We start from the raw sequence: 25,364 nt of genomic DNA on the forward strand, positions 1-25,364 counted from the left end.
AATGCATAGAAAAAAAACTGCATCAAAAATGCAATGTGTGAACAAACCCAATCATTAGTGCATTTCTCTAATATACAAGGGTTAGGATGACTCCCCGGTTTCTGTATGGAAATCATTTCAATAGAACCATCTACGAAATGTCAAAATAGAAGGCTGCATAACTGGAGAGAAGTAAAACACTACAATATGGCCGGCTTTCAAGTCACCGTGCGTGGCTCCTTAATAAATACAGCTCCTATACCGACATATCCATACAAACCAAGATATGAACAGTACATAAACATATATAGACAGCAGAAGGATACTGACCCTTAGATGCTGCTTGCCCACCCCAACAAGTGTTTCGCTGTTGCTTCCTCAGGGATCATATTCCCCTGAGGAAGTAATGCTGTTTCTCCGTTGGGATTAATTCTAGGTCTATACAGTCACTTTTTACCTGTCTGTGTAGGTCTTCTCCAGAGAGTGCGACTAATGTTTGTCTCTCTTATATGTTGTTACAAGCTATCTGTATACTAGTCATGAGTCATATAGGCTCCTATATACCTATGGTTATGTACCGTTTATGGTTTGGCTTGTATTGATATTGCACTTGGACCACATTTACTATAATATATATGATGGCCGTCTTACCCTTATCAGTATGCATATTCCATTTTTTATCCATCTTCTTAATTAATTGTACTATATTTATCATATCAATAACGTTAACTACTTTTTGGATTTATTAAGTGGTATAGCTGACGAGAGAATAAAGCTTCAGCAAAAGCAAATATCTCTCCCTGTGTGGAAGCCAAGTTGAAGTTGTGATTGAAGCAAACGTACCCCTACCTACAGACGCAGCTATATGTCTATAGACAAAATAATTAGAAACCCAAGGTTATACACCTAACTTTTAAAAAGAAAAATAATACTTTTTAAAAAGTCCATAAAATTCATTTAAAACAAAATAATACTGCTGGTTTTTGTGGGACTTCATTGTATTGTCAGACCTGTCACTTGCCATAAATATGTCATTTTTTTTTAAAATAAAATGTTAATGTCGCCGTTTTCCCGAATCCAGCGTTGTTTTTCATTTGTTCCTGAGCCTCTCCATTCCTGAGATATGGCCCCCTTTCCTGTAGGTGTATCTACTATTGTTAGCCAACTAGGCGTGGGCCTAAAGAACACTCCCACAAATAAGTCTTGAGGACCACGCCCACTCTAGATAGACCGGGAAGAGGAGGCCATACCTCAGGAATGGAGAGGCATAAAAACAAAAGAAAAACTACGCCAGATTCAGGAGAACAGCGGCATTTACACCATTACATATTTACGGTAAGTGAAAGGTCCCCTTTAAACAAACTAGTATAGCCACTCTACATAAATCAAGCAGGTTCTCACCAAACAATGGTGCAGCACTGTATCTTAACCCATCTAAAATGCAAATATACTTTACGGTGATCAGCTCCATTAAGGACACTGCCCAACCAGATTGACCTAAGTTGCGTGAGCAACATCCCTTCACCAACACCAGTGAACACTTGCAGTACCCTAGACTATCTTACCCTATCCCTACAGTAACACTGTCCTTCTACACATTGTATTTTATAAGTAGGTTTTCCAAGAGAAAACCCAATGTGAGTTTTTATGTACAGGTAAAAAAATACAGAAACAACCCCAAAGAAGGTCCATCGCTCCCTTCCCCATAGCCAGTGAATTTGACAAATGATAAAATCTAAAAAATAACAGTCACAAATGACTACAGTGAACACACTCCTGTGAATCCAGGCAGACTCGCGCACACACTATTTGGTGTTACATTTCAACACTCACTTGTTTTTTTTTTTGTTAGTTTGTCTTTAAGGCAGTGGTTTCCACAGATTGGTTCCGTGAACAAGAAAAAAAAACAAAAAACCTAAATATATGTACATAGGCTATCTCAACATGAGGTCCATGGCTGACCCTGTCTGAAATTGCAGGAGTGCGCCTTAGCCCAGCGCTGGGGGCGTTAACGGACATGGTGGTGCAAAGAGTAAAGCTCTCCTCTCCCTCTTCGCTGTCAGTGCTAAAAAAAAAATTGGATCTGTTTTGTTCATTGCTTTAAGGTGCTGCTGCCCACAGAGCGGCAGGAGAAGCCTTGTGATCGTCCTCCTTCCCCTGAAGTCTGATGCACAGGAAGATGAGACTCGTTCCCGGGTAAAACACTGGATCACTCAAATGTCATCAGGTTGGTAGGGACCTGTTCAGACAAGGACAAAAAGTGATATTACGCGTGTGCTGAGTTATGGTAGGCAAACAAAGTGCAGTACAAGACCACCCCCGACTTTATCACCTGTTGCCGGTTACTCTGGCAGGCTGCACTTAGATGCTTAAACCACAACATGGCGTTCACGCGGTTCCCTGCTTGGAATTTGTAAGAGTTTCCTGTGGTACAAAAGGAACAATATGATAGATATATACAGTACTTTTTTTCCCCCTTAAGTTGCTCATACACTTTCAGCTATCAGTCATCCCTCCAGGCTGGCCGAGTGCGCGCACTCATATTTCCATTGGGGAGAGAAGAGTAAAAAGCTGACACCAAAGCTGTGTCAAGGGTATCTCAATCAGCCGGCCAAACCCTTCCCTGCACTGACCAGGTGCCAGTATCCCCCCTGGAACATCATACGTTGGTCTCGTTGACTTATAGGGCAGCTACCACCTAGTGAGTTTCCTTTCCTTTTGGTTAAGAGCTAATTTGCATGTCTTCTCGGAGAATAAAAAGGATTTAGCGTTAACTTAGCATCCTCACCCCGCCGAACCCCCACATCCCCCATACATGAGATAATATGCCCAGTCCTGCTGAATTTGGGATGCAGAGTTGCTCTCAATGCCCTATACCCTTATGATGTATTTTTCTTTGAACATGGCACCCCTGACCCGTCTATGACATGGAAATTTAAAATGAAAAAAAGATCCATCACCAGATTCCACAAAATTAAATGCATTCATTTAATAGATCTTAGACCTGGTGTTGCTGGTGTACTTCCTTTGAAAATGCATTTCAGAATGGCTGTATTTGTATTTTTAGGTTTCTGCGCCTAATACCAAAAAGAGCGTGGACTCGTACAATGCTAGTTTTATCAGAATTAAACAATTATTTCTACATAGGTTTTCAAAGTAATTACACCAGTCTATTAATGCATACAGTTAGTATTGCGAAATCTGGTAATGGAGCAAAGATTCAATACAGACTTACCCTTCTCAGAGTCTGTAAGTAGAAAAATGTCAGGGTGCTCAGGGTCATCCATCATCATAGCCATCCAGCCCACTACACAGACGTTTTTTGTAGATGTGGACTTGAACTGAAAAAAAAAAAAGAAAAAAGCACAATAGGTCAAGGACAACAATGAGCCAGGATGCAGGTGTATCCAGACACACAGTTTAAAGTAAAAAGTGCAGGGAAAGATATTCTTGAAAAAGGCGTTTTAATTTTTTTCTGACATCAATAATACATATGAAAATAAGCAACTTTCTAATATAATATATCTCAGACTAATCTGTTTTTTTTTTTTTTTTTTTTTTATACGAACTGATCAGTCACTCTCAAAATTCTGAATTCAAGGGTAAAATCTATCTTCAGTGAATACAGACTCTCCCATTACGGAGATGGGAGATGACAGTGGGTGCTCATAACATTCTATGGAGAACTCTGACATTAGGAATCTAGCAAGGTATAGGGTATGTGTTTTAAAATATAACTTTTACTGGTATTACCTAATAAAAGGGCCGAAGGCTCAATTGAAATTAAACAACAGACATGAACAGACCAACATAAGACACATATACATTGTCACGGATGGTACTTTTACTTTATTGATTTATAGAACTCTGACATTACAAGAGAACTCCTGCGTCTGCATCTAGCTCCTCCCCTCCCATCTCCATAGAACTTTCCAATCACAAACTGTCATTATCCACATAATGGGATACTGAATACAGATTTTACCCATGAACTGAGAGGAAGGAGGAAAACAAAGCAGATTTCTCTAATAAGATACATTACAAAGTTTGTGTACTATTGATTTAGGAAATAAGTTAAAAAAACGGTCACTCTTTAAAAGGAAATGTCCTGACATGATAAAAAATCAAGATGAAGTCTGTTGAGCTATATTTTAGAAATTCCGAATTCAGGGAATGTGTAAATTTTAGTTCTCTTCAAAATTAGGTTGGCAGAATAAGTGGCACAGATACTGAAGAAGCTTAATTACATGCGGTCTACTTGAGGCGCAGCACAGTTACATCCACATTAGACATATTATATATATTATATATCTATATATATAATTGTCTTTGTCTGTCTGTCTCCCGCTGATCTCCCGACGGTAGCCACATGGAAGTCAGCAGCGATGTAGCCGGGAGATGACCGGCGCAAGCCGTTCATCTCCCGTCTGCTCACACCAAAAGTACCCGCACATCAACGCCACTCCCCGTTCTCAGTAACACGAGTCGCTGATTGGTCGCAGCCGCCGGCCGCGACCAATCAGCGATATGGGCGGCAAATTTAAAGGCCGCTCTCCAGTACTCAGCAACACGGTTCGCTGATTGGTCGCAGCCACCAGCTGCGACCAATCAGCGATTTTGGCGCCAAATTTAAACTCCGCTCTGCTGATTGCGCCTGGTGGGCCGCATACATATTCTAGAATACCCGATGCGTCAGAATCGGGCCACCATCTAGTATATGTGTGTGTGTGTGTATATATGTGTGTGTGTATATGTGTGTGTGTGTATATGTGTGTATATGTGTGTGTGTGTGTGTGTGTGTGTGTATATGTGTGTATATGTGTGTGTGTGTATATATGTGTGTGTGTGTGTGTGTGTGTGTGTGTGTGTGTGTGTGTGTGTGTGTGTGTGTGTGTGTGTATGTATGTATATGTGTGTGTGTGTGTGTGTGTGTGTGTGTGTGTGTGTGTGTGTGTGTGTGTGTGTGTGTATATATATATAAAAGTGTAAGAAGGTTATGAAGGGGGAGATTTATCAAACATGGTGTAAAGTGAAACTGGCTCAGTTGTTCCCCAGTTACAGCAACAGCCTAATTCAAATGACCTTTATTTCCAACAAGATGGGACCCCTCCACATTATTCAAGAGCAGCCCGCGAGTATCTTGAAACATTTCCTAATAAATGGATTGGCCGGCACGTTCGCCAGACTTGACCCCAATGGATTTTTGGGGAGTACTCAAGTGCAAAGTTTATAGTCGAAAACCAAAAAGTGTCATTGATTTGAAAAATTACATAAGAGATGCATTTCTAGAAATTAATACCCAAAGAGACTTGAGCAAAAAAGTTTGTCGAAGCGTAAGAGGCAGACTTCAAAGCTGTGGAAATTGTAATGGAAAACAGTTTGAGCGCCTGCATTGATAAAATTTAAGGAATTAAACTACAAGCAAACAGGTCACAGGTGAGGATGTTACCTTTAGTAGCCATTCAAACCCATTTGTGTCAAATTCTATGCATCAGGCCAAAACCACCAGGGTATGTGAACTTTTGATCAGGGTCATTTGGATGTTTTTGGTTGTCATTAAGATTTAAAAAGAGAAAACACAGTAGTTTGACAATAAATGGCTTCACCCAACCAATAACCATGAGTGGAGAAAAAGTTTTTTTTGTTATCATTCATATTCTCTGAAACAAAGCCAAGAAAGGAAAAATTCTGCTGGGGTATGTAAACTTTTGAGCACAACTGTATGTATATATATATATTTTCTCTTTTTTTCTTGCACTGGGCAGGGAGATGTTGTGCTTGCATTGCATTGGATTCCTGCAAGCTATAAACACACCTATATCATGTAACTGCATAATTGTCATCTCTCGTAAATCCACGGGAAGGATTTGCCAGCCATGTGTAATTCTGCGTGTCAAGCTCATAATATACAAGTCCCATTAACAAAGCTTTTCAGGGGGCACTAAATAAAGATATTAATGGACTGGTTTACTGTGGCCGAATATCAACCATGACAAGGAAATCTGAACATGATACATGGTGATTGCTGTAAAGGAAGAAATCAGTAACGTGAGAAAGTTTACACAAAGTATATAAACAGAAAAGTAATGACAAAATTATATAAAACTGATACTTTTCGCCAGGAGTTTGTTTTCGTGTGTTTGAGTATTCATACAACCATATATGCATGAATGAAGATTTTAGCTTTTTTCTATCTGGATGTACAGTAGGATCCCGACGGATGTTTTTTTTTTTAAATACAAGTGTATGATAACAGGATGCATCCTCCAGCACTGTTCATGATCTATGATAGTACTGCCAGCAATCAGAGAATATTATGCGCGCACGCATTCGGCAATGGTTGTGTCCTTCACATCCTTTAATCATCATTTCTCTAAACACTGCCGTCACTCCGTGCTTCGTTCTCAGACACAGAACGTTTCCACATGATCGGGTTTTATTAACAACAGACAAGACCAAAAAATGTATCGTTCATAACAAAGGAATAAGAGCGATTACTAAAGTGAGTGCAGGATCCCTGCTCAGCCACAAAACACATTCCAGTGTGAACTAGGTCATAGACATGGAAACATTACAGGCTGTTTTCTACACAACAGCAGAGTCTGTAGGGCTGTTGGATATCTCATACACATGGACCCCCAGTTGTACTGAGTGTGCGAGTGTATTTAGGGCCAGCGAGCTGATGCCAGAACATCTCTATGGTCGGGTTGTTGTATCAGTGCTGCCCCCTGTCCACATCACAGAGCGCTGGCCCCACTAGATTAACCATTTACTTACATGTTTCCTCTCTGTGGCTTTCAGTGACTTTGCTGCATAGTAGATGAGCTGCGTGCCGCACAATACTGCCCAGTATTTGGTCCAGGACGCAACCTGCAAAGACAACATGCTACAGGTTAGAACTAAAAATCGCATTTCTCCAGGCCAAAATATAACACCAGATCTAAAGCATCGTATGCCGGAGGCCATCTGACCCATGGATGCTTGAGTTCACACGTTCTCATCAATTAATCTACATTTTTATTCTTTAAAATTACCAAAATGTCCAAATAATTAAATTAATGGTACTTCATATCACTAATTAAACCCATATTCTGGCTACAGGTACTGTCCAGAATAAAGAAGAGATCCATTTATATACTTAAAACCAATAAAATAGAGTTAGGGTATGATGTCTCAAAGGGGACACTAAAACATCCTCAATTATAAAGTACCTGAAAAATACATGCCTCGTGGAAAAGCTAGTGGTGAAACATGCGTCGGGGTGAGGGGTCGCTACACTTGACTTTCTTAATTTACCCTGCCTTCACACAGTTTATGGGTTTAGTAAATAAATGGATCTCTTCTTTATTCTGAATAGTATCTGCAGCCAGAATATGGGTTTATTTTTTAGTTATTTTATAGGTGCTTGAAGATCCTCAAAAAATATTTCAGTTTTAACCCATTCCATGAAGTACTATTACGTCAGGGAGCATGTGTGGGTGTATTCAGCGGGCTCAGGAACAGCGCCTGCTTCACACAGATATAACACAACCAACATCTGCCTCTAACACCAGTTATTTAACCCATGAGGAAAACATCACAAAAGAAGAAAACAGTGGAAATGCCAAAATTGCCATTTTTTGGTCACCACATCAAAAAAAAATGCAATAAAAAGTGATCAAAAGGATGTAGATACCTAAAAATTATTATACAGATACAAACTACAGCTCAAAAAAGCAAACCCTTATAAAGCTCCATCACTGAAAAAAAGGAAATAAAAAGTTATTGGTTGTGGAAAATGGAGACAAAAAAAACTTTTTTTTTCTTGCGCAAGCTTCAGTAGAAATGGTGTTTGATGATGCCATTTTGCCGTCCAGCTGTAGGTGGCGCTGTGCTGCACATGTAATGTTGAGGATCGTGTCAAACATGATACTAGAGGAACATTATGAGACGGCGGGTACTGAACGTGAAGGATATGGTAATCAATCTCATTCTGGGGGTCTTACTGTTGGCTTTTTGCCTTCTTTTAATAACGTCTTCCTTCGTAGCACCCCCTGTATGGTCACCGCTCCAGGATACAAATGCACCGCCAGCTCCGTCGAGTCTGCAGAACTGCAAGGAGAAAACACCAAATTACCATTGAAGGCGGCTTTGGCCCTAGAAATTGTTGTCACCGGATTTCTGCTCCAAGGACAAGATGGCTAATGTGGAAAATAGCAGAAGCCGGTGGAAAGGAAACTTGCTAGGTCAGGCATCTGCATGGGACAGACATCAAACGGACAGCGGATCTGATGTGTGTCGCAGGTGATCACTGCACAACACACGCGAACACAAACCCAATCATAGCGGGGTCAGACGCCTGGCCGCAGGTCACGTGACATCAGTATAAGCCGCCCCTAACCCAATTATATGCAAACCCTCTAAATCGGATCTTAATAATTGATCTCATGTCAGAAAGGATTAAATATGATCAACTATTAAAAGGTTCCCACCAGTTGTAAATGGCGGTAGGTTACACTGCCATAATAATGGTGCACCTCTAATTAGGTTCAGTATGGAGGGGGATTGAGAAGACCTGATATCATGTGACCCAGCGTGCTATCACTCCATTAAATGGGGGGGGATGTGAATGTAAATTACTAACATTATCTCAGCATGAAAAAAAAAAAAAAATGTCACCCGGACATTCACGTTTAATTATCCTCTTCTGTCAAATTGTTAAAAACAAAAAGAAAACGTTTTCTCTTTGTTTTCAGTCTCGCTAACGCCACCTAGTGGAGGCACCTACCTCTTACAAGTCAATGTCCGACGCTTTCTCATGTCTTGCAACATGACCAGAGACGGGCACTGGCCGAACCAAATACCCATCTACAGACAGCAGTTCAGGGTGTGTCAGGGTTACTAGCGGGGTGCCTCAAGGGTCTGTCTTGGGCCCTATATTATTTAATATATTTATTAATGATCTAGTGGAAGGGTTGCATAGTAAAATAGCAATATTTGCAGATGATACTAAACTTTTTAAAGTAGTTAATACAGATGAGGATAGGGCACAGCTACAGGAGGATTTAGATAAATTGGGGAGTTGGGCCAAAAAATGGCAAATGGGGTTCAATGCCGATAAATGTAAGGTCATGCACATGGGAAAGAAAAACAGCAGTCACCCATACATATTAAATGGGAAACCGTTGGGGAAATCTGACATGGAGAAGGACCTGGGCGTCTTGGTTAATAGCAAATTAAATTGGAGTGCCCAGTGTCAGGCAGCAGCTGCGAAGGCAAATAGAGTCATGGCATGCATCAGAAGAGGAATAGGGGCATATGATGAGAACATTGTTCTTCCTCTGTATAAAGCGCTGGTAAGGCCGCACTTAGAATATTGTGCACAGTTCTGGGCTCCGGTGCTCAGGAAAGACATATTGGAGCTAGAGAGGGTACAAAGGAGGGCGACTAAGGTAATAAAGGGAATGGAGGGACTAGAATACCCAGAGAGGTTGTCAAAATTAGGCCTATTGATGTTGAAAAAGAGAAGGCTTAGGGGAGACCTCATAAACATGTATAAATACATCAGGGGGCAGTACAGAGATCTCTCCCATGACCTGTTTATACCAAGGATGGTGACAAAGACGAGGGGGCACACTATGCGTCTGGAGGAAAGGAGGTTCCTGCACCAGCATAGAAGGGGATTCTTTACGGTCAGAGCCGTGAGACTCTGGAACTCTCTGGGAAAGGAAGTGGTGATGTCCAACTCACTTAATGAGTTCAAGAGAGGCCTGGACGCCTTTCTTGAGAACAATAAAATTACATCTTATGCTTAGTTAATTAATCCAGGGATTTAATCTGACTGCCAGATTGGTGTCGGGAAGTGAATTTTTCCTCAATGATGTAAATTGGCCTATACCGCATGTTTTTTTTTGCCTTCCCCTGGATCAACGCTGCGGAATAGCTGCAGTGCACAAGAAATAGGCTGAACTGGATGGACGCTTGTCTTTTTTCAGCCTTATAAACTATGTAACTATGTAAAGTTTTAGGGCACTGTGACACACCACTTGCTACATCCATTAGGTGGCACTAGTGAGCTAGGTTACTTTCCTTCAGGGGGAGAGCTAATTTGCATACTTTATTGCCATGGACCATTGCCAATAAGATGCCATACAGCCAGTCTCTCCACTCCTGCCCCTTCCATACTTTGTTCTGTGTCCGCTGCTGATCTCTTGGCATCAAATTCCGGCAGAAGAGGGGCAACACATGACTGCTGACTGGCTGCAGCCTTCACATTCCGCCTGAGCAGAAGAAAATGTTTGGCTGCAGCCTTCACGTGCCAATCAATCAGTGGTCACATGACCATCCCTCTCCTGCCGTTTTTTGGTGCTAACAGACTTGCGGTGGAGCGGCGTCGGTCTGTAAGGTGGTCAGCGTGTGCTCAGTTTCTCGGAAGTGAATTGAAAAAAAGTTTTTTCTCTATTCTGTCTGTCGGTGAAAACTGGACCATACTCCGATGTCATACGAGTGCGGTCAGATTTATTTTGTGGACCTTGAGACATGAATGGGCAAGTGCCAGCAAATTCTTGGAGGCATATCGTGCATGCTGCAATTCTTTTCCATGGACCGAAGATAAAATGGATATGTGCACAGCCCCATACAACAAGAGTACAAGTGATATTAGTCAAAACCTCGGATAGCACTCATCTGATTAAAACTGTCGTCTGCATGAGCCCTTAGGGAAAATTCACTGTGACCATATGGCATCTAAAATCACACAAAGCTACGAGTGCGGTTAGCTCATTCCACTCCAAAAAGTGCATGTCCGCTTCCCCATGCGGTTCTGCCATCTCTCGGTGATGGTGTTCCTCTGCCGCATCACTAATAACTGGACAGAAGAGGACAAGCCATGGACTGACTAAGGGGTGTTGGATGTTATGGATGGAGATGCTCTTAAGGGTTAAGGAAATTCACATTTTAGTTGATGTTACCAATGAACCCACAATGCACAACTTGTCACGGTCCTGGTTAATAAAGGTGGATATCGTGCACTGGATAAAACTTGCCTGGAACTGCGCAGCTGAACGCAGCTCCGAGTACGGGATGAAATCCTGAGTTTGCGCATAGAGAGCAGGACATGCGGCCTCCTACAAAGGAACGAGCACTGACATCTTAGAGACATCTCCCCTGTAAATACACACAACTGCTCTAATGCTGTTACATTAATGAGGGACCCACACCCATCACTAAAATGGGGGTCCTGAGCCTCTCTCAATCCGCAGCGCAGAGGCACTTGAACGGAGCAGCGGACAAGCGTGCATGTTGCCTCTCCAACGCCTATGGGACTGGATAGTCAACCCCAGCTCTCAGATGTGTCCCAGTGGTGGGATCACAAGAGCAAACACTGAACCCTCTTTAAATCACCCCCTCTCCATTAAGAGACATTAGAGATTAGCTAAACCACTGTTTCTAGGTGGAACCAACAGAATATTGGAAGTCAGAATTAATAGAAAAACTCTTGACAAATCTAACTCATGAAGACACATACAGTAGTGTTCAAAATAATAGCAGTGTGTTCAAAAACATGAGTTAAGCACAAAATCTTTATACCAGTTTTTATTTCCTGCATTGGGAACATTGCACACTGTTTTCTAAGTCAGAACATGGAGAAATGTATATAGTTTTAACTAGTTTACAGAAAACAAAAAATGAAATTGGGCTGTTCAAAAAAATGTCAGTGTCTGCATTTGTCTTTACAAACTCACAATATGAACTTTTTTTTTGAGGATTTAGCATTCTTGTGAACCACTAACCTAATATTTAGTCGTAGAACCACAATTTTTTTTTTTAGAACTGCTTCACATCTATGTTGCATAGAGTCAACCAACTTCTGGCACCTGTCACCTGTTATTCCAGCCCAGGATGTTTGGACTACATCCCACACTTTTTTGGCATTTGTTGGCTTTGCCTCAGAAACCCCACAAGTGTTCTATCAGTTAAGGTCCGGGGATTGGGCTGGCCACTCCATAACCTCAATTTTGTTGGACTGGAACCAAGATTTTGCTCATTTACTGGTGTGTTTAGGGTCGCTGTCTTGTTGAAACACCCATTTCAAGGGCATATCCTCTTCAGCGTAAGGCAACATGACCTCTTCAAGTATTTTAATATATACAAACTGGTCCATGATCCCTGGTATGCGGTAAATGGGTCCGGCACCATAGTAAAAGAAACATGCCCATACCATAATGCTTACACCACGCTTCACTGTCTTCAGAGTGTACTGTGGCTTTAATGCAGAGTTTGGGGGGTCGTCTGACAAACTGTCTGCGGCCCTTGGACCCAAAAAGAACAATTTTACTTTCATCAGTCCACAAAATGTTTCTCCATTCCTCTTTAGGTCAGTTGATGTGTTCTTTGGCAAATTGTATCTGCTTCAGTACATCTCTTTTTTTTTTTTTTTATCAGTGGGACTTTGCGGTGACTTCTTGCTAAGAGATTAGCTTCACACAGGCGTCCTCTAACTGTCACAGTCCTCAACGGTAACTTGAGACTGTCTTTGATCATCCTGGAGTTGATCATTGATTGAGCCTTTGCCATTCTGGCTCTTCTTCGATCCATTCGAATGGTAGTCCTCCGTTTTCTTCCACGTCTCTCTGGTTTTGCTTTCCATTTTAAAGCATTAGAGATCATTTTAGCTGAACAGCCTATCATTGGCTGCACTTCTTTATAAGTTTTACCCTCTGCAGTGAACTTTTTAATCAAAGTACGCTGTTCTTCTGAACAATGTCTCGAGCGACCCATATTTCTCAGGCTTTCAAGGAGAAATGCATGTACAACATGTGCTGGCTTCACCCTAAAATAAGGGTCACCTGATTCACACCTGTTTCTTCACATAATGATTGACCTCACTAATTGAACTCCACACTGCTATTATATTCAACACACCCCCTTTCAATTAATTATTCAAATACACAGACTCAAAAACATGCAGATCATGAATGCTGAGACTGGTGGTTTTCTAAGAATATACTGCACAACTGGTAAATTTTTTGACATGTGGTAAAATAACATACTAGAAACAGTGATTAATCTGGTTAGTCATATAGGACTGCTATTATTTTGAACACTACTGTATGAGAAGTTCTGATGGATGGAGGTTTTGGTGCTGAACCCCTCACCGATCACTATAATAGTGAAGTGCGCAGCCTAGTGCTGCTCTCCTCCAGCAATGACGGACGGATCCAGCTAGTCATAGGTCATAGGCACTTCTGACCCTTCCATCTAGTAGCCAATAGGGCGTCTCTGCACTATGGACCCCAACAACCAAAACTTCTAATATGTTATTTTTTAAATATCAAACATTTGTACATTTCACATCGGTACAGAAACCGTGAAGCAAAATATTTTACATTTTTTTAAAAAACATTTAAATTGTAAAATATCGGTGAAAAAGCAAGTATTACAGCACATTGACAGCAATAACCTAGTTTCCTAAAGCGGGTAAGGCCTTAATTCTTATGGAGTCATTCTTAAACTAATATAAATCAGCTCACATTTTCATCTCACAGAACAGTCTGCCTCCCCCAGATTCACACTGCTGTCCCCCATGTTTGCATATTATGCATTTAAATAAAATTGGTTAAACCACCCAGTACTTGTGTATGAGGGACAAGTGATCAATAAAAAGAAGCAATCGTGACTTAAAGTGGTCACTAGGTAGAAAATACATTCCCATCTTCTGACGCTTTTTAGAATATAAATGTTGCTTACAGGTTTTCTCAGCCTTCGAAAAAAAAAAATTGTGCAAAATGTCAGTTTATTGAATAATGCACATTTCACTTAAAATTTTCAATTCTTCCTTCAATTTTAGTCGTCATCTTTTGTCGTCCTTGCTTATCCCACTCCCCTCTGTATTCGGACTCGCATAAGGTGAAAAGGGGCTATGGATGACTTCTGCCAAACTTTCTAAAAGGCCCCCAATAAATAGACTAATGATTGCTGAACCTGTCGATATCGGTGGGATCAGCAGTCTACTGGGTTATGGGGGGCTTCAGACACTCCCCAGACAGATCACGCTGGGGAAGAGAAGGATCCTGCCTCTTCTATTTTGGACTGCCGATAGTTTTGATTGGGGAGGTGATCAACCGCTGCTAGACGGTCTGGTAGCAGCTCTAAGAAAACACAAGCACTTGGCCGAACCGAACATTTGTGTATGGGGGAGTTGAGAGCTATAGCTGCAGACACAAAGGATTATTCAGGTCATCTAATACATATGGGAGCTTTAAGATACTTGGTAATAGGAAGGTTCAGGCCAAAAGCGGCCCATATCGACACCGGTTCAGGCCAAAAGCGGCCCATATCGACACCGGTTCAGGCCAAAAGCGGCCCATATCGACACCGGTTCAGGCCAAAAGCGGCCCATATCGACACCGGTTCAGGCCAAAAGCGGCCCATATCGACACCGGTTCAGGCCAAAAGCGGCCCATATCGACACCGGTTCAGGCCAAAAGCGGCCCATATCGACACCGGTTCAGTTGCCAGCTAAATGGACGTTGGAGCCTCCCAACTCTCCGCTAACAGGTGATGTTGGGGGAGATAAGGTTCCAACATCATTTTGGATTTCGGACCGCAAATCCTTTTGTTCTCTGAGATAAGCCGCCATACCGACATCATTCTCCGAGAAGGGAGCAGCGCTCGGCAAGCTAAGCGCTCCAGTGTATTGGAGAAGCTGGCAAGATAGATTCTGGCCGAATCACAGCCACCTATAGTGTATGGGGAGTTTTATAGGGGGAGAAGGTCTGATAGGAGCTGGTAATGTCATGCTGGAAGAAGTATGAGGTGTAGGAGGGAGCAAGGGATGTGATGGTGACTGGTGATTTTGTTGCTGGGAAAGATACAGGGAGATTGGATTGGGACAAGTTTGTTCTCCACCTTTTCATACATAGAAGGTGGGAGTGTGTTATTGTGTTGGGTGCGGGAGGGGGGGCACATTATTACATGACATGGGGACTGCTGCACTGAAGAAAACAAAATGATGGGTACTGTAAGAGCGGGAGCGAGGCAAAGGTTGCTGGAACTTGTAGTGTAAAAGGGACAGGAAAAGGCCTCCAGCTAGGAAATGTTGATGCTCAGGCTATAATGGAGGCTACTAACATATAAAAACATAAGAAAATAGAGAAAACATAAAGGGATTTTTTTTTATTTTTTCTCTAACTGGACAAATTTTATTCTGTTTGTCTAGAGAAACAAACCCACAAATAACTGAGGCTGTTCCTCTTGTCCATACACGATTTTTCCACCTCTACATCTAGAAGATTATGTGGCACTCTGAATCGGCTTTCTTTTATTTCTGAAAGCGAAGCCTCCTCTGTATCAATCGGAGGGTGTATTTATCCAGAAATGGATATTTAGAAAATAGTAAAATTATTTTGTTTGATTGAAAGTTATTCACCTGGAATAAAAAATACATAAGCAAACTGCAGGTTCAAAGAGGAGCACAAACGCCAAAAAGAAAAGCTCTGAAAGCAGAAGAGGAGCACCCAGCACCCGAGAGAGAAGGCAAACTAATCAGCCGGTGGCACACCCCATCACCAGAGTGCAGTAGTTATACCTGCTGGCCTTCAATGGGCCCCGGTAGCCATTCCATGCCCCTCTTGTCATTGGACCCAGAGAATGGTACAACCTGTTCCTGTTGGATTCCATTACAGATTATCATTGTTACTTACAATCTAATATCACAGAGAGAAAATATAGAACAGGCAGCGCACAGGCCGATAGGCTCAGTACAATATTAACAAAAATACACGTCACTGGCATTAAAAAGGGAACCAAAAGCAACATGTTGCCTACAATTTAAAGCGGTGACCTAAGTCAGGCTTTTCTCACATGTCTTCAGACATTCTGCATTGTTAACAGACAAACAGGATATATGATCTGTTGCATTACTTATGCAAACAAGCAGAGGGGGCCCCTATTGATTATGGGGCGAGTATAGTGCCCATTACGGTCCTGCATGTAGAACTTTGTGTTCAGTTTCAAAAACTAACCCAGAAAAACAGAGGCTTAAATTTTGCACCACTCTGTAAAGATTTCCTTTCTAAATTGGATTTAAAAGGGGTGGTACCATAATTACAAGTTATCAGCTATCTATAGGATAGGTGAAAACATTCTAATCATGGAGTTCCCCTCCGCGACTCCCACCAATCCTGAGATCGGGGCTCTGGAATGCCCTACTTGCATGGACTGATGGTCCTGAATGCTCACAACTGCTCTGTTGATGGTCTAGGGACTGCCGGTGATAGAGTACAGAGCTAAAGCGTGACTTTCCCAGCAACTAACTACTAATAGGAGGCAAAAACCTGATAATTTTTGTGTCACTGGGGCTTAGGTGATCTGCTCTAAATCCTTCTGACTTCCTGCTAATCCTCAGATGGGCTTATGTCATTACACATCAGCCAATCTGAACAGGCCAAGCTGAAGTAGGGAGGAGTCAGCAGCAGCCTGAACCAATGATGAGACAGGAGGTGTATCTCAGACTACCTCTGACTCCCTGTAGGCACTGTAGCTAAACTGTAGTCATAGATCACAGCGCTTTCCTCAGAGATGCCATAAAACGTGGAGTTCATGACTAAACATCTCTTAATTGTTATGCCTTAAACAGTAACATTTCAGAAGGTATCTGTTTTGGGTTGTATTATGAGCAGCCTTCATTGACTAACTGTAAGACACTATTTTAGCATCTGTCTGATAAATGTGAGCAAATGAAAAGGAATTATGTACATGTCATCTTACCTTTCAAATGCCGGCCATGACATGTCTTCACTGAGCTCAGATCCATCACTGCTCCCTAAAATAAAAAGAAGAAAAAGTTCAGAAATCAGTGGAGCTGGAATACATTAAGAGGCAGTATAAAATATCTGAGCACAAGTCCTAATTGTGAAGAACGCTCCAAGAGCGCAAAAAGATCCACAAACAAAACTATGCAGAGATCAAACATCAACTTTTGTGTCATCTGCTTAGACCATTTTTTGCATTCTACTAGGGTACTGGTGTTTCATTGCGCAAAAGTTTTGCAAATCTTAGAAAAGTTGCAAATGATGGATTAGCCGAAAACATCTGGATAAGGAGAACCATGAACACGTTGTCAAGTATACCCAAAAAATGATGAGGACTGAAAAACTAGTTTAAAACTGGGGTAAAAGCCAAAATGAATTTGATGCAGAAATCAAAATGGCAAAAATCTTAAACGGTTACTAAAAAAAGATTAAAAAAAGAGAAATGATGAAGCTGAGCCTTTGTTTTTCAGCTTAGTTTCTGCTCTTTGGTATGTGAAATGCTGCGTGAAATGCCGCTCAATGCAGCTGTGCTTTGCTGAAACAAGCGTTGGATAAGGATCATCAAACTTTCTGTATTATTGGATGCTGCATTTTACATACATGTGATTATTCAAAGGTGCACACATATACCATAGTACCTCTGATTGTTCTAAGAAGCTTTTATTCAGAAATGTAAATGCCCATAGGCAACACACAAAAAATTCAGGAATTCTCCGAGCCTTGTTATCTTGCTTTTTCCATCTTTTTTGAGTGGTGCGATGACCGAACAGGCTGTTATTACTACAGATAAGGCTGGGATTCACTTACAATTCTTTCTTTCTGACTTTATATTCTCAGCGATTTACTAGAATTACCAAATTTCATAACAGGTAAAAGTGAAGTAGTTCAGTGCCGCGTTAAATGCAGATTATTCAGAAAGTGTTCATTAAAGCGCTACACGTTAGCAAGAAAGGGATTTGTTCCATCTCCTCGAAATAAAATCCCAAATATTTATTATAATATGGTTAAAATTTCAAAGGCACGCAAAACAATAGAAAGACCATGAAAGGAAAAAAGCAACGCGTTTTGTGATCATGTTTTAGGACTGTAAAAGCTCTTTTCATGTTTTTTTAGCTATTGCATTATTAATAAAACTTCATGTAAAGACAGACAGTGACCACTCCCATGAAGATAATGCGCTTGTAACCCTTTCCGATACTTACACTTACCTATGGATATCCCACTTGACAGTGTGGAGCTCTCCGCCTGCCCTCTTGACGGTGTATGCTGCTCCATGACGCTGTCGTCTAGCAGGTGGCGCGGTCCGGCATTTGGGAATGTTGCACTTTTAAACTCGGCTGTGTTCATTTTGTGGATGAAGCTTAAAATTGAACATGAAATCGGATTTATTTATATTCAGTGAATTCAGAAGTTTCGTGAAGATGAAGGAATTTATTCTCTACTTTAGACATCAACCCACGTCGGCCATACATCCTGTTTGCGGTACGAGCCTTAATATACTTACTTGTAACCCAAACTGTGACATTTGCGGTGACCGTGTGGGATAAGATTTCGGGGGGACGGCGGTGTTGGGGGCAGCAGCACTCCTCCTACTGGAATGCTTTTGCGAGAACTTTGAGGTGAAGCTCCAACTTCAGAACCTGAAAGTAGGAAAGAAGAAATGGAATCATCCACTAATAAAACTTGCATAAGGTGTTGCAGTAAAGACTAAAATAAAGCCCCGGGATCCATGTGCACCTGCCAGCAGACATTGCGGAGTAACAGCACGGATTATATCAGCTGCCATACATTTACTCTTGTTACATTTGCCTAAGAACCCCACATCCATTAGTATGAAGTTATATTTCGGTGGGATACCTAGTCATCTGTAGTTTACGGGGGCCTCCTGCATCTCCCCAACAGATGAAACAGCCATCCGAAAAGCTGCCACACACGAGATGGCGGTCAGCTCTCCCATACACAGGAGCACTAATTTGGCAAAGGCTCCTGTGTTCTCTACGACAGCGCTGCTGCCAGGCATGTCAGGTGGTGGGTTATTTCCGAGAGCGAAACAATTGCCAGCCCAAAAATCGGACATGCTGATTTCTTATTCTTTTGCATGTTTGTCACACTTAAATGTTTCAGATCACAAAACAAATTTAAATATTAGACAAAGATAACACAAGTAATCACAAAATGCAGTTTTTAAATGAAGGTCTTTATTATTAAGGGAAAAGGAAATCCAAACCTACAGAGTCCTGTTTGAAAAAGTGATTGCCCCCTAAACCAAATAACTGGTTGGGCCACCCTTAGCAGCAACAACGGCAATCAACGTTTGCGATAACAGGCAGTGAGTCTTTACATTGCTCTGGGTGAATTTTGGCCACTCATCTTTGCAAAATTGCTGCAATTCAGCCACATTGGAGGGTTTCCGAGCATCAACTGCCTTTTTAAGGTCATACTACAGCATCTCAATCGGATTAAGGTCAGGACTTTGACTAGGCCACTCCAAAGTCTTAATTTTGTTTTTCTTAAGCCATTCAGAGGTGGACTTGCTGATGTGTTTTGGATCATTGTCCTGCTGCATAACCCAAGTGCAATTCAGCTTGAGGTCACAAACAGATGGCCGGACATTCTCCTTCAGGATTTTTTGGTAGACCGCAGAATTCATGGTTCCATTTACCACAGCAAATCTTCCAGGTCCTGAAGCAGCAAAACAGCCTCGGATCGTCACCCTACCATCCGTTTAACTGTTGGCATGATGTTCCTTTTCTGAAATGCTGTGTTACTTCTACGCCAGATGTAATGGGACATATACCTTCCAAAAAGTTCAACTTTTGTCTCGTCAGTCCACAGAGTATTATCCCACAAGTCTTAGCGATCATCAAGATGTTTTCTGGCAAAACTGAGACGAGACTTTATGTCCTTTTTGCTCAGCAGTGGTTTTTGTCTTGTAACTCTGCCATGCATGCCATTTTTTGCCCAGTCTCTTTCTTATGGTGGAGTCATTAACACTGACCTTAAGTGAGGCCTGCAGTTCTTTGGATGTTGTTGTGGGGTCTTTTGTGACCTCTTGGATGAGTCGTTGCTGCGCTCTTGGGGTAATTTTGGTCAGTCGGCCACTCCTGGGAAGGTTCACCACTGTTCCATGTTTTCACCATTTATGGATAATGGTTCTCACTGTGGTTCTCTGGAGTCCCAAAGCTTTAGAAATGGCTTTATAACCTTTTCCACACTTATCGCTCTCAATTACTTTGTTTCTCATTTGTTCCTGAATTTCTTTGGATCGCAACATAATGTCTAGCTTTTCAGTATCTTCTGGTCTACTTCACATTGTCAGGCAGGTCCTATTTAAGTGATTTCTTGATTGAGAACAGGTGTGGCAGTAATCAGGCCTGTGTGCGGCTAGGGAAATTGAACTCCGCTTCCCAAAGATGTGATAAACCACAGTTAATTTATGTTTTAAAAGAGGGTGGGGCAATCACATTTTCACACAGGGCCCTGTAGGTTTGGATTTCTTTTTCCCTTAATAAAGACCTTCATTTAAAAACTGCATTTTGTAGTTACTTGTGTTATTTTTGTCTAATATTAAAATTTGTTTTTGCCATCTGAAACATTTAAGTGTGACAAACATGCAAAAGAATAAGAACTCAGGAAAGGGGAAACACTTTCACACCACTATATATCTGGCTCTTTAAATGCGGAGATGAAGAAAAAAAAAATGTTTTTGCTTTTTTTTGCTTGGTGATTATCCAAGAAGCTTGGCTGTTAAAAGGTTAACTACCGCAGAACAGGTTATTTGATGGCAGTGAAAAAAAAAATCAAAACTTCATAATTGTATTTAAAAAATAAATTCGAATTATAAAGACAAAATGAAAGGTAGGAAGACGTACCTACTAAATCCTCCCGAGATGCTGCCGTGCGGGGGGTGCTGGTCCCAGGCTCAATCTTCAAAGATAATCTACAGGGAAGGTGATCATATAACATGAGGAGGAGATACATCACACAAACAACCATATGTTCTAGCAACTCCGCGCTTCTGGAAAGTTTATGTTCCCAGCCCTGGAAATGTAAACTGTGAGCAAAACTGAAGAAACCATATTGACTGTTTCAAGACAGTGAATGTGTGCGGCTGAGAGCAATTACCAGGGAATAGTCCCGTTGTTTATCAGTGATAAAAAGAAAAACTTTATGGTTTCTGTTTTCTTTCAACATAAAATTGGTACAGAACAAAGAATTCTGAGAAAAACAGAATTACAGGAGAGGATGGAAACATGAAGTGCATTACCTCAGTCTAAGCTGTACATCACCCACGTATACATCAGTGAAAGCAAAACAAGCGGAGAAGTAACGGCATAATATTGATATCCGGCACAGGAGTCACTTATGTAGGATCAGCCCAAGTGTCCCATAAAGGAGAAACCGGAGCCCCATGGGGTGAATGTGGCCCAAGATTACGGCTAAAGGGGCCAATTTTCCACTGTGAAATTTCCTGAAAAGCTCCATCAAAATCTTCAAGTGCTGGATGTGGATTTTCACGTGGATCTGCAGTGGTCTTCAACCCAAGCATGTTGTGGGTTTAAAATCCACACAGGTCAATTTCCCTGATTTTTTTTGATAGCCTGTGGATGAGATCTTATCCACTCTGCCGCTACTGTAATAAGCAGTGGATTTTCCCCATATAAGCATGAGCGCAGGTGGAAGTCTCTAAGGTATAAGAAACCATACTGAGGGTAAACCGATTATGCAGAATTGTCCAGGACCCCCCTCGTAGAGGCTCTTAAAATGAGTTATATCCGTCTGGACCCAAGCAAAGTACAAGACGGGTCTTTAAAACTAAGTCCACCACCGGCGGTGGCACCTCCATCTACAACACAGAAGAGGCTCTTTGGAATTTATTTGAATGATTTATTGACTATGCAATTAAGGCAAGAAGTCAATGGTAACCGGGAAATAAAACAAGCTACCCTCTGTATCTTCTACTGCCTTCATTAACGCCGGCACTTCAACGCTTTGCATATTCCGTCTCAAATATTTCCCATCCACATTCCTTCCAAGACCTTTTCTTTTAGCTGGCGGCAGCAGAGGCGAGAGCACAGAAACTACTCAAGAGATTAATCGCGAATTGCTTCACTAACTCAAGTCGCCCGAACCAGCCCCCGATATCGGCCAACAGTCTAATGTGTATGGGGGTCACCCAACTTTTCCCAACAGATAACTTTGGGGAAGAAAAGGATCCAACCAGTTGACTTTCAATGGCTGATACTTCTGATAAGTCGCTGCCAGAGGAGTCCTGTCATGCATCTCTCGGAGAACATGAACGCTCGGCTGAGGCAAGCGTGCTGGGACATGAGGGAAAATAGCAATCGGCAGAACGATTGTGCACCAATAGTTAACTAATGTGTATTGGGGCCTTAACTGACATTAAATGATCCCTTTGTAATTACAAAGACGTTCTTCAGCAGCTGTGTGTATATACTGTAGTCGAGGCCCCAATACATATTACTTTAAAGGCTGACGGACGTCCCCATTTTAGCAGGACCAGATGACCACCTAATGTGCATTGGGATCTCCTAACTCTTCCACTAACCGAGGACGTGGTGGGAGATAAGAACCAGGCAGCTTAAATTCAATTGTCCATCTTTTTGTTCTCCCCGGAGATAAGGCGCCACCAGCGGTCTCTGGCAGCTGCTTACTCCACTCTCCCCATTGAAAAAACAATTGCACAATTGGCCAAACAGAGTATGTATGAGTGTGCAGGAGTCAGAAGAGAGGGCAGTCAGCCAAACAAGCTGCTGACAGCCATCTAAGGTGTACGGGCCCATTTATGGTTCTGGCTCCTGCGAAATAACAGAATACACAATAGCTGCTGCAATTCTTCTTTAAAAGACTGTTTACATTAGCAAGCAGATATTAGACCTGATCAGGCTGGTGTACTTCCTTTGAAACACCATGTAGGAATGGCTGTATAATCCTTTTTTTTGCACATTATTTTCAAATGAACATTTTTTGGAGTCCAGCTTAACTCAAGCTGGACTCCTAAAATTTATCATCTTAGTATCAGGATTACAAAATATGTACCTGGAACAAGAAAGGAATTTTAGGATCTTAGAGGCCAAACTAAAATACCAGACTTGCTTCATCGAATTTGCCTGCGCCCGTGTAACGGTGACGTGACTGCGGGGCTTAGATCCAGGAGATCTTTGCAGCTTTCTCCGGCGATGTTACATCATTATTAAAGAGACGATTGTTTAGAAAGCAGTGTGTCCTAGAGCGCTCAGGAGAACAGAAAGGTTTCATTTAGCTTAATGTTTTCTTAAGGATAATTCATCAGTCTGTTCTCACATCAACCAAGTGATTGTGTAATAAGTCCAAAAGGCGGGCGTAAAGTGAGCGGGCGAGACGTGTGCAGAAAGGAAGAACTGCGCTTCTCTCACCTGGAATTAATAGAGTGTTGGCTGGATGCAACAATTGATCACATTACCCAACAAGGCTCCCATGATCTCCTAATGCCAGACCATCATTTATCTGCGATGTACCAGGATATCTCACAGGGGAAGCTTGAGATGTTTTGCATTTTGCTTTGAAGTGATGCAACTTGAAGCGCATGCGCTGCAATGCAAAATCTCCAATAGGGCCCCCAACTATTGCAGGTCTTTAATAGCATTTTTATATGGGGGCAAAGAGACGTTTTGGGCTTCCCTCGTCTCCAGGGCCCGGGTGCGATTGCAACCCCAGACCCTATTATATCTATGTCCCTATTCACACACTATCCCCAATAGACTTTTGAAATATCTTAGGTCTTTGGCCTATTTTGTGTGTGATGCAGCGTCTCCCAGGAATATACTAAAGCACTGTACTTTTCAGTAGGACTCAAAAGTAAGAAAATTATTTATGCAATTTTTTTTTCAGCTTTTTTTTCCTGCAGTTTGGTTTCATCAAAAATTTTACACTATATGCCTTCTATAGCCTTGGCCGTTGCACTGTCTAATGCTGGCCGAAGGAGTTAAAGGAGAATCCATCAGTGAGCTCGTTCTAAATGGAGTGTTTGTAACTTATCTAGTCTTGGGAGATCTGCTTGGATGATTTATGACTGCATGAGAGATCAACTCAACTTTCATGTAGTAATAAATCAGCTGAAAGGAACTCAGAAAAACAAAAATAAGAATGATCAGGCTTAATTTTATCCAAAAAATGCATGCAATGAAGTGACCCACAGAAGGATCCATATACTTTAGGCTCAAATCACACGTCCATGTGTGAACTAATTTCTGAACCTGTTGCGTGATCTTATACCAAACTCAATAGCCTCATATAGGCCTTTACTAGAACAGCGAACCACGGATGTGTGAAACCGGCCTTAGAAGGGAAAAAAGTAGATAAAAGTTGGAGGAAACGACAGACAGTAACTGAATGTGTGCCAGCTAGCATCAGGGACAGATTTTAATTTTCCGGATTCTAGATGCACATGATACGCCAATCTCATAGCGCCATTGTGCCCTGCCGACCTGTGCATACGATGCCACCTCTTCGCTATTCACTAACACTTGGTTGCACCCCATTCTGCTCGTTATTTGCACAACGTTCCCCTTCCTTCCCATTCTCGCTTTATAGAGTAGAATCACATTTTTCGTTTCCCGCCAGCTGTTTACAATTGCTTTCAAAATCAGAAATGTCTGCTGTGCTCTGTGTTATAAAACTCAGAAATAGCTTTGGTCTGGCAGCGCGTCTATGAGATGGAAGGCTGAAAGATAATGCGAGCTTTTGTATCGTACATGGTTCCTGTAAACAGCATTTTATGAAATTGAGTTGATGGGGAATTGTGTAGCACGGCCGTGGGCTCCGCGAATATGCACTTACTGACGGGGACTGGTTTAGTTGCAGACACTCTGTATGGAGGCATTTATGCTAGTATTATATCTCGGCGCTGGTAGACATCCTTATGTCTCGTGCAAACAGCAGAGCTGCAAGAAATCTCCGCGGCATGGCAAGTTAAAGATATTTCTTGTAGAAACCATGCTCTGTAGTATCACATCTAGTGATGAGCGCAAGTGCTCATTACTACACTTTGCCGAAAGTGCTCGAGTATATACAGAGTATCGCTGGTGCTTGAGTGACATGTTCGAGACCCCGTGGCCGCATGTTTCGCAGCTGTTAGTAGACACAAAATACAGGGATTGCCTGACATACAGGGGCAATCCCTGCATGTTTTGTGGCTGCGTGACTCGAAAATGTCACTTAAGAACCCGCGATACTTGATACATACCCGAGCACAGAGCACTTTCACTCATCACATCCAATTTAATATGCTACATCTTATATATGAAGTCAGAGGCAGCCAAACTTTTCTGTGGTTTTCTACTGTGCCCTTTAGTCATGCTTGAGGTCTGAAAGTGACCCAACTGTCAATGGAAAAGTGCCAATCTGTGGAACGGTCTCTTATACAGCTATATTGTGACTAACTATTGAGCCCGTTCTACGCCCGGGAGGCAAGCATTTTTATTGGTATATGGTCTCCCATGCTGGTATGTGCTGCCTCCATCCTGGTATTTGTGCTCCCCAATCCTGTTCCTCCATCCTGGCACACATGGCGCCCCTCACCCCCCAATCCTG

General features: G+C 41.9%; 1 protein-coding gene across 5 annotated transcripts in view; it reads right to left on the reverse strand.

The window, feature by feature from the left end:
- Positions 1–1,831: 1,831 nt before the first annotated feature.
- The window catches only part of RALGPS2 (Ral GEF with PH domain and SH3 binding motif 2), a 145,100-nt gene continuing 121,567 nt past the window's right edge, over positions 1,832–25,364 (reverse strand). For 2 of the 5 annotated variants that reach the window (XM_073643337.1, XM_073643339.1), the window contains exons 11-20: positions 20,645–20,712; positions 18,277–18,412; positions 17,975–18,132; positions 16,729–16,783; positions 15,548–15,625; positions 7,965–8,070; positions 6,757–6,849; positions 3,215–3,320; positions 2,312–2,403; positions 1,832–2,218 (exon numbers count right to left, since the gene is read on the reverse strand). In XM_073643337.1, the coding sequence (XP_073499438.1) occupies positions 2,189–2,218; positions 2,312–2,403; positions 3,215–3,320; positions 6,757–6,849; positions 7,965–8,070; positions 15,548–15,625; positions 16,729–16,783; positions 17,975–18,132; positions 18,277–18,412; positions 20,645–20,712 (922 nt within the window). In that variant the 3' untranslated portion in view covers positions 1,832–2,188. The remainder of the gene's footprint in view (positions 2,219–2,311; positions 2,404–3,214; positions 3,321–6,756; positions 6,850–7,964; positions 8,071–15,547; positions 15,626–16,728; positions 16,784–17,974; positions 18,133–18,276; positions 18,413–20,644; positions 20,713–25,364) is intronic. The other 3 variants (XM_073643340.1, XM_073643341.1, XM_073643342.1) reach the window with 3 other exon arrangements.

This window comes from Phyllobates terribilis, unplaced genomic scaffold (assembly GCF_046119375.1).
Source record: "Phyllobates terribilis strain yellow unplaced genomic scaffold, ASM4611937v1 Scaffold_8__6_contigs__length_399053987, whole genome shotgun sequence".
NCBI lineage: Eukaryota > Metazoa > Chordata > Amphibia > Anura > Dendrobatidae > Phyllobates > Phyllobates terribilis.